The 15,090-nt window shown below is 36.8% G+C and overlaps 1 protein-coding gene across 1 annotated transcript; it reads left to right on the top strand.

Annotated features, from left to right (window-relative positions):
• Positions 1 to 742: 742 nt before the first annotated feature.
• LOC107572263 (UDP-glucuronosyltransferase 2A1-like) lies at positions 743 to 10,968 on the top strand. Its single transcript, XM_016258686.1, has 7 exons — positions 743 to 1,365; positions 4,322 to 4,460; positions 4,784 to 4,932; positions 5,504 to 5,635; positions 9,767 to 9,854; positions 10,093 to 10,315; positions 10,471 to 10,968. The coding sequence occupies exons 1-7, from the start codon at positions 751 to 753 to the stop codon at positions 10,751 to 10,753; spliced, it is 1,629 nt and encodes a 542-aa protein (XP_016114172.1). The 5' UTR covers positions 743 to 750; the 3' UTR covers positions 10,754 to 10,968.
• Positions 10,969 to 15,090: the final 4,122 nt, after the last annotated feature.

A 15,090-nucleotide genomic window follows, 5' to 3' on the forward strand; every position in this document is an offset into this window, starting at 1 on the left:
ATGAAAACTTGTTTAACGTATTAACTCTCAGGCCATCCCAAATGTACCAGTAGATGTGTTTGTTTCTTCATCTGAACAGATTTGAAGTAATTTTTTAAAAAGTAATTCAGCATTACATCACTTGCTCGCCAATGGATCCACTGCAGTGAATGGGTGCCGTCAGAATGAGAGTCCAAACAGCTAATAAAAACATCACAAAATGGTCATACATTTAGTATGGGTGCCAACCACTAATAGGCCCAAATATGCAACTGTACTCTGGAAATAAGCCCAAAAACAGCCATATGCGACTGCCCAAATCCATAGGCGACTTGCTGAAAAAACAAGCTCAAATTCACTTACATTCACTAAGCGGACTTTGTTTTTTTTTTGTTTTGTTTTTTCCCTTCCGTTCAAAGTCGGTGGATGCGTGATGCCATATAAGGAGAAAATGTTGCATAAACTTCATTAAACTTTGCATGTATCATTGTCGTGCAAAATCATGAATTTGCAGAAACTGTAATGAGAACTTAAAGTTTTCTGTGCCACTGTGAATGAGATACATAGGGTGGGGCAAATGTATAAATATGATGCATACGACTTTAGATAACGTGATAAAGAGTGTGTGTTTTTCTAACAAATATTAAAAGTTATGTGTATGAACCTGCTTTACCTTTTTCTTTGACCTCTACTTTTAATGCTTTATTGATTTATGAATACCACGACTTGTTAAAATCTATATACTAGGTTAATAATTATACCAGGCAGTACATGTTGAGGCTGGACAAAGAGGATCTCTCAGTCTATCTGGCAGTCATGAGATTCGTAGTCTGGTTTCTTTCTCTGCTCACTGTGTTTTGCCCTGCAGAATGTGGGAATGTTTTAGTATGGTATACTGAGGGCAGTCACTGGATCAATCTGAAGATTGTGTTGGAAACGTTGATTGACAGGGGACACAATGTAACAGTGCTGGTGCCAGATGCAGCTCTCTTCATGAAAGCCAAAGAATCAGATCGCTTCTCCTTCCAGCACTTCAGTGTGTCCACATCTGCACAGGACATGCAAGACTTCCTTGATGAACTTCTTCATTTCTCAGTGTATGAGATGGATCAGTTAAACTTACTGCAGATTCAAATGAAATTCTACAAGCTTGCTTCCAAACATCAGGATATGTCTATATCACACTGTGACGGCATTCTGAAATCGCCAGAGTTGATGGACAAATTGCGGAATGGAAAGTTTGACGTTGTTCTGTCAGATCCGATCTACCCGTGCAGCGATATTGTGGCTGAAGAGCTGAACGTTCCCTTGGTTTTCACGCTCCGATTCTCCATAGCTCATGCTGTAGAGCGGATGTGTGGCCAGATACCAGCTCCACCATCTTTTGTTCCTGGATCTATGAGTAAACTCACTGACAAGATGAGCTTTACAGAACGAATCATCAATATGCTCTTCTACCTTTCTCAAGATGCTTTTTGCGTTATTGCTTGGAAAAAATTTGACAACTATTACACTGAATATTTTGGTGAGTTAAAGGAAGGTTCTGGAGAGAGTTCATTCCATCAGGCATTTGCATCTGTATTTCTTATGTGCTGCAGATGCAAAATATATTTAAGCATGTCTAAAGAACTCCTCTTTCCAGGACGGCCCACTTCCTATTGTGAGATGATGGGTAAAGCTGATATCTGGTTAATCAGAACCTACTGGGATTTTGAGTTTCCACGGCCATTCCTGCCCAACTTCAAATACGTTGGAGGACTTCACTGCACCCCTGCCAAACCGTCATTAATGACCCCTCGTAAGTCACTCATTTCATTTGATTTACTGTACAGTGTTGTCAGTGCATAACAGGACTCTAGATATATGGACTATATACACAGAAATATAACAGCATTTTCTCTTCATCTCCTCAGGTATAAAGAGAATGCTATGCGTTTGTCCAGGATTCATCATGACAGACCAGTGAAGCCTTTGGATGAGTCTGTGTTCTGGATTGAGTTCGTCATGCGCAATAAAGGCGCTAAACACCTGCGTGTCGAGGCCCACAACCTTACCTGGTACCAGTACCACTGTCTGGATGTGTTCGCTTTTCTCATCACTGTCCTGACTCTAGTGCTCTATGCCGTCTTTAAAATGTGCAAATTCTTCATAATGCGTTGCTGTTTTAGTTCAAAGAGGAAAAGCAAAAAAGAATGATTAAATTTTTTTCCTTGCTTTGTACATTCTGTATGATGCATACATTTTTTATATGCACTAAAAAATAGGTATGAGGTCATGTCGATGCACTATTAATCATGGTTATTCATGTCTAAAGATTTCACATTGTACATTTAAAAACATGCTAATATTTTAATTTACTGTAAGGTTCATCTGTGAAAATGCTGCCTTGTTAGTCTGCTCTGGCTGTTTTAAGTCTGTTGAATCATACAAAATAAATAAATAAATAATAGGCCTACATCTTTCTTTCAGACACTGAAACTAAGCAAAGAAAAAAATGCACTTGTTTTGTAATTCCTTTATTGATCATTATGAACAAATTAACCGAAAGTCAGAATGTGAAGAGAGTTTTCAGTTTGAGTTTTTTATTCTGATATTACGCTTTTAGACTCAAGCTAGCCGCGTGGGCCAAGTAAAGCTCAAATGTTTGTGGTCATGAAGGTCAGTTACACACTACATGCATAGCATCTGTAACATTATAGTGAAAAATCTAGTCAGGAAAGCACCATTTTTAAATTTTTGGCAAGGAATGAAAATGAGACAGTGAGTGATCAAAGATTGATTTGATCAATGGATTTTTACTGTTGTCAGCTGACAAACATCTTTTTAAAAAAAAACGTTCGAAAGACAATAATGGCCAATACAGATGCATGTAATGTAAAAAATTATCAAGGATGTTAGTTTGATTTAGAATGAATTAGAATGGAATGAGATGCATCAACCATAAACTTGAAGCTGCTAATGAGATGAGATTGTAAAACAATAGGCCTACTATCAGACATTTTTATCATTCATCTTTTTTTTCATGTAAAGATAATAGTTAGAGGTCCACCGCCCCACCCCACAGCAAATAGTTATATATTAATGCTGTCAGCTCCAGAAAACGATTATAAAATGTACCACAAAATAGTCCATAAGCATCAAGACTTTAAAGGGGTCATATGATAAGGATTCAAATAATAATTCAGCATGCTAAATATTTTGAGCTGTCGGCGATTCACAATCACGCTGTGTGCAATGATTTCTGACTGAAAACTACATCGGCGATGACCTACAGCCAATGAGAGACCAAGATACAGGGCAGAGGGAAGTTCAGGGTTACCACCAACTCTCTTTGCAGAACACCCAATCCCTGTTCCCTGCATCTCCCTCCTGCATAATCGGTTTTTCTTTTTCTCCTTGTAGCTGGAAATCAGCTCACAGACAATTTGCGGGCTATATATATATATTTTTTTAATAATTCCAGTCTTGCTCGAGAACTTCGGTCTGACGCACGCGGGTTCTCGCGTTATTTTCCTTATCACTTCTCGCGTGTGTTTTGTTGTGAAACGTAGATTGCGGACCAGACAGAGCTGTCGGCGATTCTTCCTATTGTAAAGTCATGCAGTGTGTAACCTCCTGTCGCCGATCAATCGTGCAATGTGAACACAGCGGCGACTGACTGCTACCTCAGATAGTCGTGCAGTGTGAAAACCACGGTGACCCGACGACTTTGAAAATCGTGCAGTGTGAACTCGGCATTACGGAAACTGTACCAAAGACTATATACTCTCCCTCTGCTCTGCCAGTTCAAATGACTGATAACGCGGTGCAAACTCTGTTTTCACTCAAGGTGGACGCGCAACGCCATTTAAGGAGAAAAAGGAAAACCATAAATTGGCTGTTGCGTATATGGCCGTCGTGCGAATTGTTTCGAAACTATAATGTGAAACTTTTAAGTTTTCCATTACCGTGAATAATATACGCTGAAAGATTATAGGCTACGTATATTGGCACTTTCCCCCAAGTATTCTGATCACAAAACAAGAATAACAGCTATGCGTATAAACCTACTTTACCTTTTATCTGAATACTTTATTGATATATGAACGCCATGAGTCATGACTTAGCACTTTGTTAATAATTATACCTGACTGTATATGTCTATATCATACTGTGACGGCATTCTGAAATCACCAGAGTTGATGGACAAATTGCGGAATGGAAAGTTTGATGTTGTTCTGTCAGATCCGATCTACCCGTGCAGCGATATTGTGGCTGAAGAGCTGAACGTTCCCTTGGTTTTCACGTTCCGGTTATCCATTGCTAACGTTGCAGAGCGGGTGTGTGGCCAGATACCAGCCAGATTCCTGGAGCCATGAGTAAACTCACTGACAAGATGAGCTTTACGGAGCGAGTCAAAAATATGCTTTTCTACCTTTCTCAAGATTTTTTTGCCACTATTGTTTGGAGAAAATTTGACAACTATTACACTGAATATTTAGGTGAGTTGACAGAGCTAGTTCACCCACTAATGAAAATTCGGTCATTATTTACTCACCTCATGTAGTTCCCTAGTTGTATGCTGACCATTCACTGGCCTACAACACAGGTTCTGCTGCAAACATTTTTATTAAAAATTAATGTTAAGGAATAATTGCAAAAATACAAGCCTTTGAATTAAAAAATGCATGACTGTTTGCTATTGGAAGTGTCTAACTGTATACATATTTAGTTTTATTTGGGGAATAAATTAAAATTATTTTCAGTGGTAAACGTATGCTACAAATGCAGCTGATAGAGCCTGACTTATATTGAATCTCCCCAGGACAGCCCACTTCCTATTGTGAGATGTTGGGTGAAGCTGATATCTGGTTAATCAGAACCTACTGGGATTTTGAGTTTCCAAGGCCATTTCTGCCCAACTTCAAATACGTTGGAAGACTTCACTGCACTCCTGCCAAACCCTTACCCAAGGTGCATCTGTCTTTTTTGACATTCTGCTCCATTTGCTGTTAGTAAGACATCTGAATTTAAACAAACAAATAAATAATAAAACAAACTTCATAGATCCAAGACCAGTTATCATTATTTCACTGAAAACAATTTAGCCCCTTTCACACACACACAGAGACACAGACAGACAGACAGTTGTTCCAGTAATTTTACAGCAATTTACTGGTATTATTGTGTGAAAGGGGCTAGTATTGATAACTTGCAGCTCAGTAAGTCAGGTGTTGATTCAGTAACCACTCTGGATTCAGTTCAGGATTCGTCAGAATGATTCCAACCGGTAACTCAAGTATTTGTCACGTTCAATGCAGATTACAACCTTAAATTCAAAACGGAGTTCAAACGGAATTAAATTATGAATTATTTTGCGGTGTCGAAGATTCAGCAGTTAACCCACATGTAAACTAGTTGTATTTAGCACCATTATTTTACCTCTAGTGAAATTGTAGCCTACCTGTGGCAACAGATTTCAGACTTTGTGAAAGTATAATGAGTCTTTCACAGTACAAATTCATGATTTTTAAAAAATGTGTAGGACATGGAGGAGTTTGTACAGAGCTCAGGAGATGATGGGATTGTGGTCTTCAGTCTGGGGTCTATGATAGACAAAATGCCCAAAGAGACGAGCAATATGATCGCCTCCGCACTGGCACAGATTCCACAGAAGGTAAGTGATCAGTTTTACATCTTTTAAATTATGAGGTTCCATTTGTGCCAAAAATAAGTCGACTGCTTTGTGCTTTGTACTATACATTTGTCTTTGTCTACAGTTATTGCCTACTTGTTGAGGTAAATCAGTATATGTTGACGTGTATGTTGTCTGTTAATGTCGTCTTAATCTGTCGTCCTGCCATCTTTATCTCTGCGTATTGTTCTGTTGTCCTTACTGTCGTCTTGTTCTGTCATCTTTACTGTCGTCTTGTTCTGTCATCCTTACTGTCGTCTTGTTCTGTTGTCCTCACTGTCGTTGGGTTAATATAATTATGATCATTTGTAAGCTGTTCGAGAGGTAACAATGATCTCTTTGGCAAAGGTTTTAAGTTACAAATTGGTCCTCCAGCTGTTCCTTAAATGTACATTTAACTTTTCCGGCCTCTTATTGCTACCTGTCCCAACTTTTTTGGAATGTGTAGCTCTCATGAAATCCAAAATGAGCCAATATTTGGCATGACATTTCAAAATGTCTCACTTTCAACATTTGATATGTTATCTATATTCTATTGTGAATAAAATATAAGTTTATGAGATTTGTAAATTATTCCATTCCTTTTTTACTCACAATTTGTACAGTGTCCCAACTTTTTTGGAATTGGGTTTGTATATAAAACATACAACATATTATTTGTGAATCTATGCTCCGATCCTTTCAATGATTTTCAACGATTGTCTCAGAAACCTTGTGTCCCTTTTCTTTGGAATGCAGGGGATAAAGGAAGGTGTCCTGAGGTCATGCCCATGTCACGAGTTGAGAGTCTGCCAAGTTTCTCCTGGACAGAGAGTTCTTAATCTGCCACTTTCTGTTTATCAGATTTAGCAATTTATGTGTTAACTGGTCAGGGGTATCATCCATCTGGTCCTTGAAAGCCCGTAAACCACTTTTAAGCACTGTTTAAGCACTGTCTTTTATTAGAGTCTCTTGAGAGATCCGCTAGATAGTCCAGGAACTGCTTCAACCCTTCACTGACCCTGCATGAGTTTTACGACCGCAGCTGGTTGCATAGGGGTACTTCAGTTTGTCTCAATAGTTTCTGACTGTTTCATGTGTGACTCCATAGTGTGAGTGGGTCCAGTGAAGACAGAGATACTACACTGTTGTCTTTACTGTCGTCTTCTCTCATCCTTACTGTCGTCTTGTTCTGTCATCCTTATTGTCGTCTTTACTGTCGTCTTCTCTCATCCTTATTGTCGTCTTGTTCTCTCATCCTTACTGTCGTCTTTACTGTCGTCTTCTCTCATCCTTACTGTCGTCTTGTTCTCTCATCCTTACTGTCGTCATTACTGTCGTCTTCTCTCATCCTTACTGTCATCTTGTTCTGTCGTCCTTAATGTCGTCTTTACTGTCGTCTTGTTCTGTAATCATAACGTTCATCAGCGCGGTAAAGTTAGTTTTAGGTTTGATATCCGCTGCATATTCGACTAGGCTGTTATAGGGCCTGTCTGCAAATTTACCTCATTCAAATTAATGTTTAGAGGACTATAGTAAATGCCTAGTGGGCAAACTGAATAAATTAAGCTTTAGCGTTAGTTCTGGCAGGTCACGTAAGTCAAGCACATTAATGATATCTGCCTTGTTCTGTTCTGTTAACCCTGGGGGGTTATTATTGCTGTTCTCCCTGCTCATTCATGACAGGCTGCATGGATGGGCAGGGAGGTTTTTGCCCAGAACAGAACCATACCGCCAAACCAAACTTTATGCTAAGTATCTATCATTTTGACGATAGTGGTCCTGACAGAAATATATTTTGCAAATATCTCGCCTAAGACAATACTTCCAATTTCTCCCTTACTGTCTGTACAGTACATAAATATTTACATGAATTTTTTTTTATCTTATGAAGGTTGTAGTATGTTTTAGCAACAAGACTTACCAACTACAGTTGAGATTTTGCCAATATCTCCTGTACTGTATGTACAGTGCACAAATATATGTAGAACAAAATACAGTAATTCGCCCCCAAAATAATTTTTTCATGTTCCAAAGGTTGTAGTACATTCCTAGACTGACTTACTACAGGTGAGATTTTGCCAATATCTCCTTTACTGTATGTACAGCACACAAATTTGTTTATGAAAGATTACAGTAATGTAACAGTTTTTTTTCCTTGACTGACTTACTACAGGTGAGAGTTTGCCAATATCTCTACTGCATGTACAGTACACAAATAGTTAAAAAATCTACATTTATTCACCAAAACAGTTTTATCATGTTCCAAAGGTTGTACTACAGTCCTAGTTACAACACACTTACTACAGGTGAGATTTTGCCGTACTACAACCTTTGGAACATGAAGAAGAAAACAAACTATTGGTGAATTACTATATATTTTTAAAAATATGTGTGTACTGTACATAGGCCAACAGTAAAGGAGATATTGGCAAAATATCATCTGTAGTAAGTCAGTCTGGTGAGTAGGATTGTACTACAACCCTTGTAACATTAAAAAAACATTTCTGTGAATTACAGTATTTTTTCTAAACATATTTGTGCACTGTACATACAGTAAAGGAGGTATCAGCAAAATTCAAGTCAAGTTCAGTCATAAGTCAGTCTTGTAACTGCAAATGCACTACAGTATCTTCAACATAAAAAAACATTTGGAAGTGTACAAATATTTTTATTGGAAATAATTGTGTACTGTACATATATGACGGTGGTTTTGGCAAAATTTCACGTGTAGTAAGTCAGTCTTGTATCTAGTAACATACTACAACCTTTGAAACATGAAAATAAAACTTGGTAAATTACTGTAATTTTTTTAAATAAAATATTTGTGTTGTACATACAGTAAGGGAGATATTGGCAAACTGTCGCCTGTAGTAAGTTAGTCTTGTAACTAGGTACATACTAAAAAATATTTGGAACATAAAAAAGCCTTTTTGATGAATTACAGTAGTTTTTTCTAAACATATTTGTGCACTATACATACAGTAAAGGAGATATTGGCAAAATCTCACCTGTAGTAAGTCTTGTTGCTAAAAACATACTACAACCTTTGTAACATGAAAAACTTTTGGCGATTTTATTTACGTGTTTATTTTTTTCATTTTTTTTCATGAAAATGTTTGTGTACTGTATGGACAGTAAGGGAGAAATTGGAAGTATTGTCTAAGGTGAGATATTGACAAAATATATTTAGTCAGTTTGCCCACTAGGCATTTACTATAATCCTGTAAACATTAAATTGAAGGAATTATTGGACTTCGTTTTATACTGTGAGGTAAATTTGCAGACGGTCCCTAAAGCAGCCTAGTCGAATATGCAGTGAATGATCAAACCTGAAACTAACTTTACCGCGCTTATTAAAGTTATGGTGACAAAACAAGACAACAGAATAAGGTGACAGTAAGGATGACAGAACAAGACGACAGTAAAGACGACAGAACAAGACGACAGTAAAGACGACAGAACAAGACGGCAGTAAGGACGACATTAGGACAACAGAATAAGATTACAGTAAAGATGACAGAACAGGACAACAGAATAAGATGACAGAACAAAACGACAGTAAGGACAACAGAACAATACGACAGTAAGGATGACAGAAGACGACAGTAAAGACAACAGTAAAGATGACAGAACAAGACGACAGTAAGGACGACAGAACAAGACAAGACGACATTAGGACAACAGAATAAGATTACAGTAAGGATGACAGAACAGGACAACAGAATAAGATGACAGAACAAAACGACAATAAGGACGACAGCAAAATCAACAGAAAAAGATGGCAGGACGACAGATTAAGATGACGTTAACAGACAACATACACATCAACATATACTGATTTACCTCAACAAGTAGGCAATAACTGTAGACAAAGACAAATGTATAGTACAAAGCACAAAGCAGTCGACTTATTTTTGGCACAAATGGAACCTCATATTAAATAAGCAATGATATGATTGGAATGAGAAAGTAGTAACCTCAATTTACATGAGTTTTATCCAGGCTAATTTTGTCACAATTCAAAGTGAATATCCACATTTAATCCATTAGTGATTCTCTATAAAGTCTTTGTCATTATCTATTGATCTGTTGAGAGTGTGGCCGTTTCAACGTGTTTTGTTTTGCTTGCAGGTTTTATGGCGATACGGTGGAGAGAAGCCAGATACTCTTGCTGAAAACACCAGAATCTATAAGTGGATCCCTCAGAATGATTTATTGGGTTTGGTATTTTTTTAAACGAATTAAAAAAATGTTTAAACTCATTTTTATATTTTTATAAAAATGAAATTTTACATTTTTTACTGAAATTATTAAATTTTATTTTATTGTATTTTGGCTATGCTGCTGAGCATGTATTGTGATTTTTGTTATCTGTATGCTTCCATTGTAAGTGTGTTACTGTAACAATGGCTTTTGCTTTTACTTGTTTGTTTACCCATGTTTGTCTCCTGATGCAGGTCACCCCAAAACCAGAGCATTCATCACTCATGGAGGCACTAATGGCATATATGAGGCCATTTATCATGGCGTTCCAATGGTTGGGATCCCCTTGTTTGGTGACCAGTCTGACAATTTGGTTCATATGAAGGCCAAAGGTGCTGCTCTTAGCATGGACAACATCAAAACCACACAGCCACAAGACCTGGTGGATGGACTCAATGCTGTCATTAATGACCCCTCGTAAGTCACTCATATCATTTGATTTACTGTACAGTGGTGTCAGTGCATAACAGGACTCTGGACTTCAGTCTAGATATTTTGAGGGCTCTTTTTCTCAATTGCATTACACACAGCATACACAGAAATATAACAGCATTTTCTCTTCATCTCCTCAGGTATAAAGAGAATGCTATGCGTTTGTCCAGGATTCATCATGACAGACCAGTGAAGCCTTTGGATGAGTCTGTGTTCTGGATTGAGTTCGTCATGCGCAATAAAGGCGCTAAACACCTGCGTGTCGAGGCCCACAACCTTACCTGGTACCAGTACCACTGTCTGGATGTGTTCGCTTTTCTCATCACTGTCCTGACTCTAGTGCTCTATGCCGTCTTTAAAATGTGCAAATTCTTCATAATGCGTTGCTGTTTTAGTTCAAAGAGGAAAAGCAAAAAAGAGTAATGAAATACTTTTTTTGCACTGAACATTATGTCTCTAACCATGAGATGTCCCTCCTGAGGTCCAGTAGCCTAACTTAGGCTATCATTAAGATGTACCTCATCACCACATCCCTCAACTTCGGATAGACGCTTATCTTACTGTAATAAACATAATACAATAATTCTTAATTCCAATAATTCTGAACTATTTCCTCATTGATGCCACCTTTGGTTGTTTACCACTATACCAATACATTTGAATTGAATTGCCATGTGTTTTATAAATAAAACAATCCGTTTACTTTTCTGCAGATATATTGCTGTAGTGTTTGTACTATTTGAAACTCCACATTGTGGTAGTGCTAATACTGGTGGGTCTTGCACTTGTTTTCATTTCTTCATTTGTCAGTGGATGAAACTGCCTGCGAAGTATAATGTCAATTTAAACATTCCGCATGCATTTAAATTGAGATTTTGAAATGGATTTAAAATATCTAACATATATATATTTGGATATATATTTTTTTTTAAATATAAAGTTTTTAAACATTAAGAACTTTAAACATATTTAGCTCCAAACTACGAAGAGGGAAAAAGTATGCTCTTGTTTCATTTATTCCGCAGTCATCGGTAAGTAACGCGTGGCTGCCCCCTGTGGTCATTGTATAGCACTGCAACCGGACTTTTATTTTGAAGGCTGTCTGCAACTGTTAGAACGGTTCATCCAGAGCCATGGAAAGAGAGATTTGGAGAGACAGAACTGTGATTTTTGGTAATTAATAGACAATAAAATTATTTATTTACATTATTTATAAAATACGCAGTCAACATATATATTATACGTAGTATATATATATAGATAGATATAGATGTAGTTATATTAGTGTTGTTTTTAAAAGATAAAATCCTCTAATATTTGAGGATTAATGTGGTCAGCTATCCGTACCTGCCTTGTTAACATGTTTTAGGCTTTAGTTACCATGGTAAAAGTCCGTGTTTGCTATATAAACGACATCGTGGTCTTCTGCCAAGGTAACTTCAGTCTCTCTATATAAATATAATTATGTGTGTGTGTGTGTGTGTTCTTACAACTTGCTTGTTAGTCAAGTTCAATCACAAATATACCTGTTCATTGTCGTTTGACTAATCTCACGGTAAATGTTAAGTTTGTTGTCTTAGAAAATTCGTTCCAAATAAATGAAGATATTTTATTAAGTGAAAACTAACCTTGTTCAATGTTTTTGATTAGTGTGCACCCCTCAGTTATTAATATATAAAAATATATTTGTAGTACATTCCAATTTAAAACAACTTAAAACATTTGTGCACATTTAATCATATATTTTATGTATGTTGACTTTTGTTATGCACTTATTTACAGCAATCGATTTATACATTTATAATAAACTATAAAGCGTGTTGTGCTTGAACAGTCTCCACTATAGTCTGCTGTGCTGCATGGGAGTGCTCCAGTCACTCACAGAAAGGAATGTGAATGTATGGTTTCCCTACTGATCTGGAGAGGAGAAAAAAAATGATGCATCAAGTTTTGTACAATTCACATGTATTTGTATAGCACTTTTTAATATACACATTGTTTCAAAGCAGCTCTACAGAAAATGAATGTTTCTACATTATGAATAAGAGTTCTGTTAACAGGTGTAACTGTGCCAAAGTAATGGTAGAAATGTTCTGAAATTAGGCTATACAAATCATGCAGTGAAGCAGCGTCATGTATTCAGAAACAGTTAAATATATACAGAAACAATTAACAAATGAAAGCAATGGTTACATGATGTGATCATGTTGATTACAATGCAAGGAAAATGTAGCAGTTTTGTATGTTTATTCAGAGTCCGCTTCATCTGAAGTCCTCTCAAGGGTTGGGTCATCTCTTCGCAGGTGTTGGGTCATCTGAAGTCCTCGTAAGAGACTGGATATAGTCAGCAGGAGCAATCTATAGATCACACCAACAAAATGTGATGGAACTGGCACTTTTTCACAAAGAGCAGGGAAAGACTTGCACAGAGTAGCATTATAACAGAACTTTCATTTATTGAATGTATCTAGTATGATCAAACAGAGCTGCTTTACCCCACATACGCATGACCGGAAGGAGCGGAAGCGCTCGACTGTGGCATAATAAAAGCTCTGCTGCTTTCGAGCCGTGTGTCACGCTCGTTCAGCGGCCTCGTTTCGCTTCGACGGCTTTCAGCCTCACCCTGCTTCATTCTACTATGCTAATAAATCATTCGCTCATCTATGAACATGATTTCTGCCCGAGTCGTGTCAGATTGCATCGGCTGTGGAGATGAAGACCACAACTCCCATGATTCCACACTCAGTCACAGCGTCATCAAACTACGCCTTTGTCTATTTGTTCATTTTGAATAGGCGCCCTCTAGCGGCGAAAATTACTTATTGTGCCTTTAAGTACAATACTCAAGTAAATGCACTTAGTTACTGTCCGCCTCTGCATACAAACTTAATTAAATCCCTAATTAGCCTACTTTTTAAGTTGGATTTAAGTTATAATGTTGAATTAGTATTATAATTTTGTAACTTCTCGATTAAAGCTAAATTTTGTTGTGTTTGAGGTTAAATGGGTCATATGATGCTGCTAAAAAGAACATTATATTGTGTATTTGGTGTAATGAAATGTGTTTATGTGGTTTAAGGTTCAAAACACATTATTTTCCACATACTGTACATTATTGTTTCTCCTCTATGGAGAAGCTCTGTGATTTTTACAAAGCTCATCGGTCTGAAAAGCGAGGTGTGCTCTGATTGGCCAGCTATCCAGTGCGTTGTGATTGGCCGAATACCTCAAGCGTGTGACGGAAATGTTACGCCCCTCACCATACTGTTGATGCCGTGTCCGACAAATGACAAACAGCAAGCCCTACTCTACACTGCCCAAAAAACTTGATTTAAATATATAAAAACTCTTTAAATATAAAAAACGTACTTACAGTCTGTGAGTCAGAACAGCCGGCATTGTAGTCTACTCTTCCAGGATCAGGAAACAGTCCTCCATAAAATGTGCTGCACACATCTGAATATTTGGGTTGAACTGTTCTGGAACAGTGTTGTAAATACAACTTAACCACTGATTTCTAGTCGTGTCCTCTTTTGGAAGACCCAACAAAGTAGTTTCGCTTTCACAACGAAACACACGGCGCCTTCACGACACAGCGGCAGCAACAATACTACAGCGAGAATAAAAGTTACGCCTTCTTTCTTTGACTCTTAACTTTTATAAAGAATATCTCTTTGGATTTGAAACTTTAGTCTTCGCAACTTTACAGATCTTCTTTATGCACCAAGAGCTTGTAACACTCCAAAGAGAAAGGAACAATTGAAATCGCATCATATGACCCCTTTAAGTCTTTAAAGCTTCGGAAATGTTTACATGTAATCTGATCCCAAAAATTAAGTACTTGTAACTAGATTAAATTACATTTTAAAATACTCATAATCAGACAACAGTTACTTTTTTATTGATGACATGCTTATATATTCACGCAATAAATTATTCATAATTTATTGATTCTCCCTAATTCCTCTTATTTTTGTCTTTTAAATGTTTATATACACTCAGTCTTCAGTTTTGAGGACATTCACACAGAGAGCAGTCATTAGTCAGGAGGCTACACAGCATTTGACCTCTGGATTTACAAACACCAGCTCAGGTTTAAGAAGTGTTTCAGCATTGCATCAACTACTGATGAACACGTTTATTTTTATTTGAATTATCACATGTCTTTCAAAGGCTTTTGTCTTTCAAACACATTAAAATGCACAAATGCACATTATTTCTTATTTACATGTAAAGCAGGCATTCCCAAACGTTTTTGTCGTCTGAACCGCTTTCATTGAATATATTTACTTGAAGTACCCTTGAGATTTTAAAACAAATATTTAATTTTTTCATAAACAATTTTTTCATTGTTCATAATGGTCACATGGCATGCAGGTAAACAAAATATAAAATTTTATTTGATTTTAATTTTTTATAATTTAAATAATTATTAGCTTTCCATTAAACTCATGAACCCCAGTTTGGGAAACCTTGACATAATGTAATGCTCAATGCCCGTCATGTTAATTACAATGAATGCAATATATTTTCTTACTCTTTGTATTTTAATATCAATATGGTACAAGATTAATTAGATTAAATTACATTTTAAAATACTCATAATCAGACAACAGTTACTTTTTTATTGATGACATGCTTACATATTCACGCAATAAATAATTCATAATTTATTGATTCTCCCTCATTTCTCTTATTTTTGTCTTTTAAATGTTTATATACAGTCAGAAAGTCTTCAGTTTTGAGGACATTCACACAGA

The sequence above is a fragment of the Sinocyclocheilus grahami genome, unplaced genomic scaffold, assembly GCF_001515645.1.
Source record: "Sinocyclocheilus grahami isolate Dianchi unplaced genomic scaffold, SAMN03320097.WGS_v1.1 scaffold1725.1, whole genome shotgun sequence".
Taxonomy (NCBI): Eukaryota; Metazoa; Chordata; class Actinopteri; order Cypriniformes; family Cyprinidae; genus Sinocyclocheilus; species Sinocyclocheilus grahami.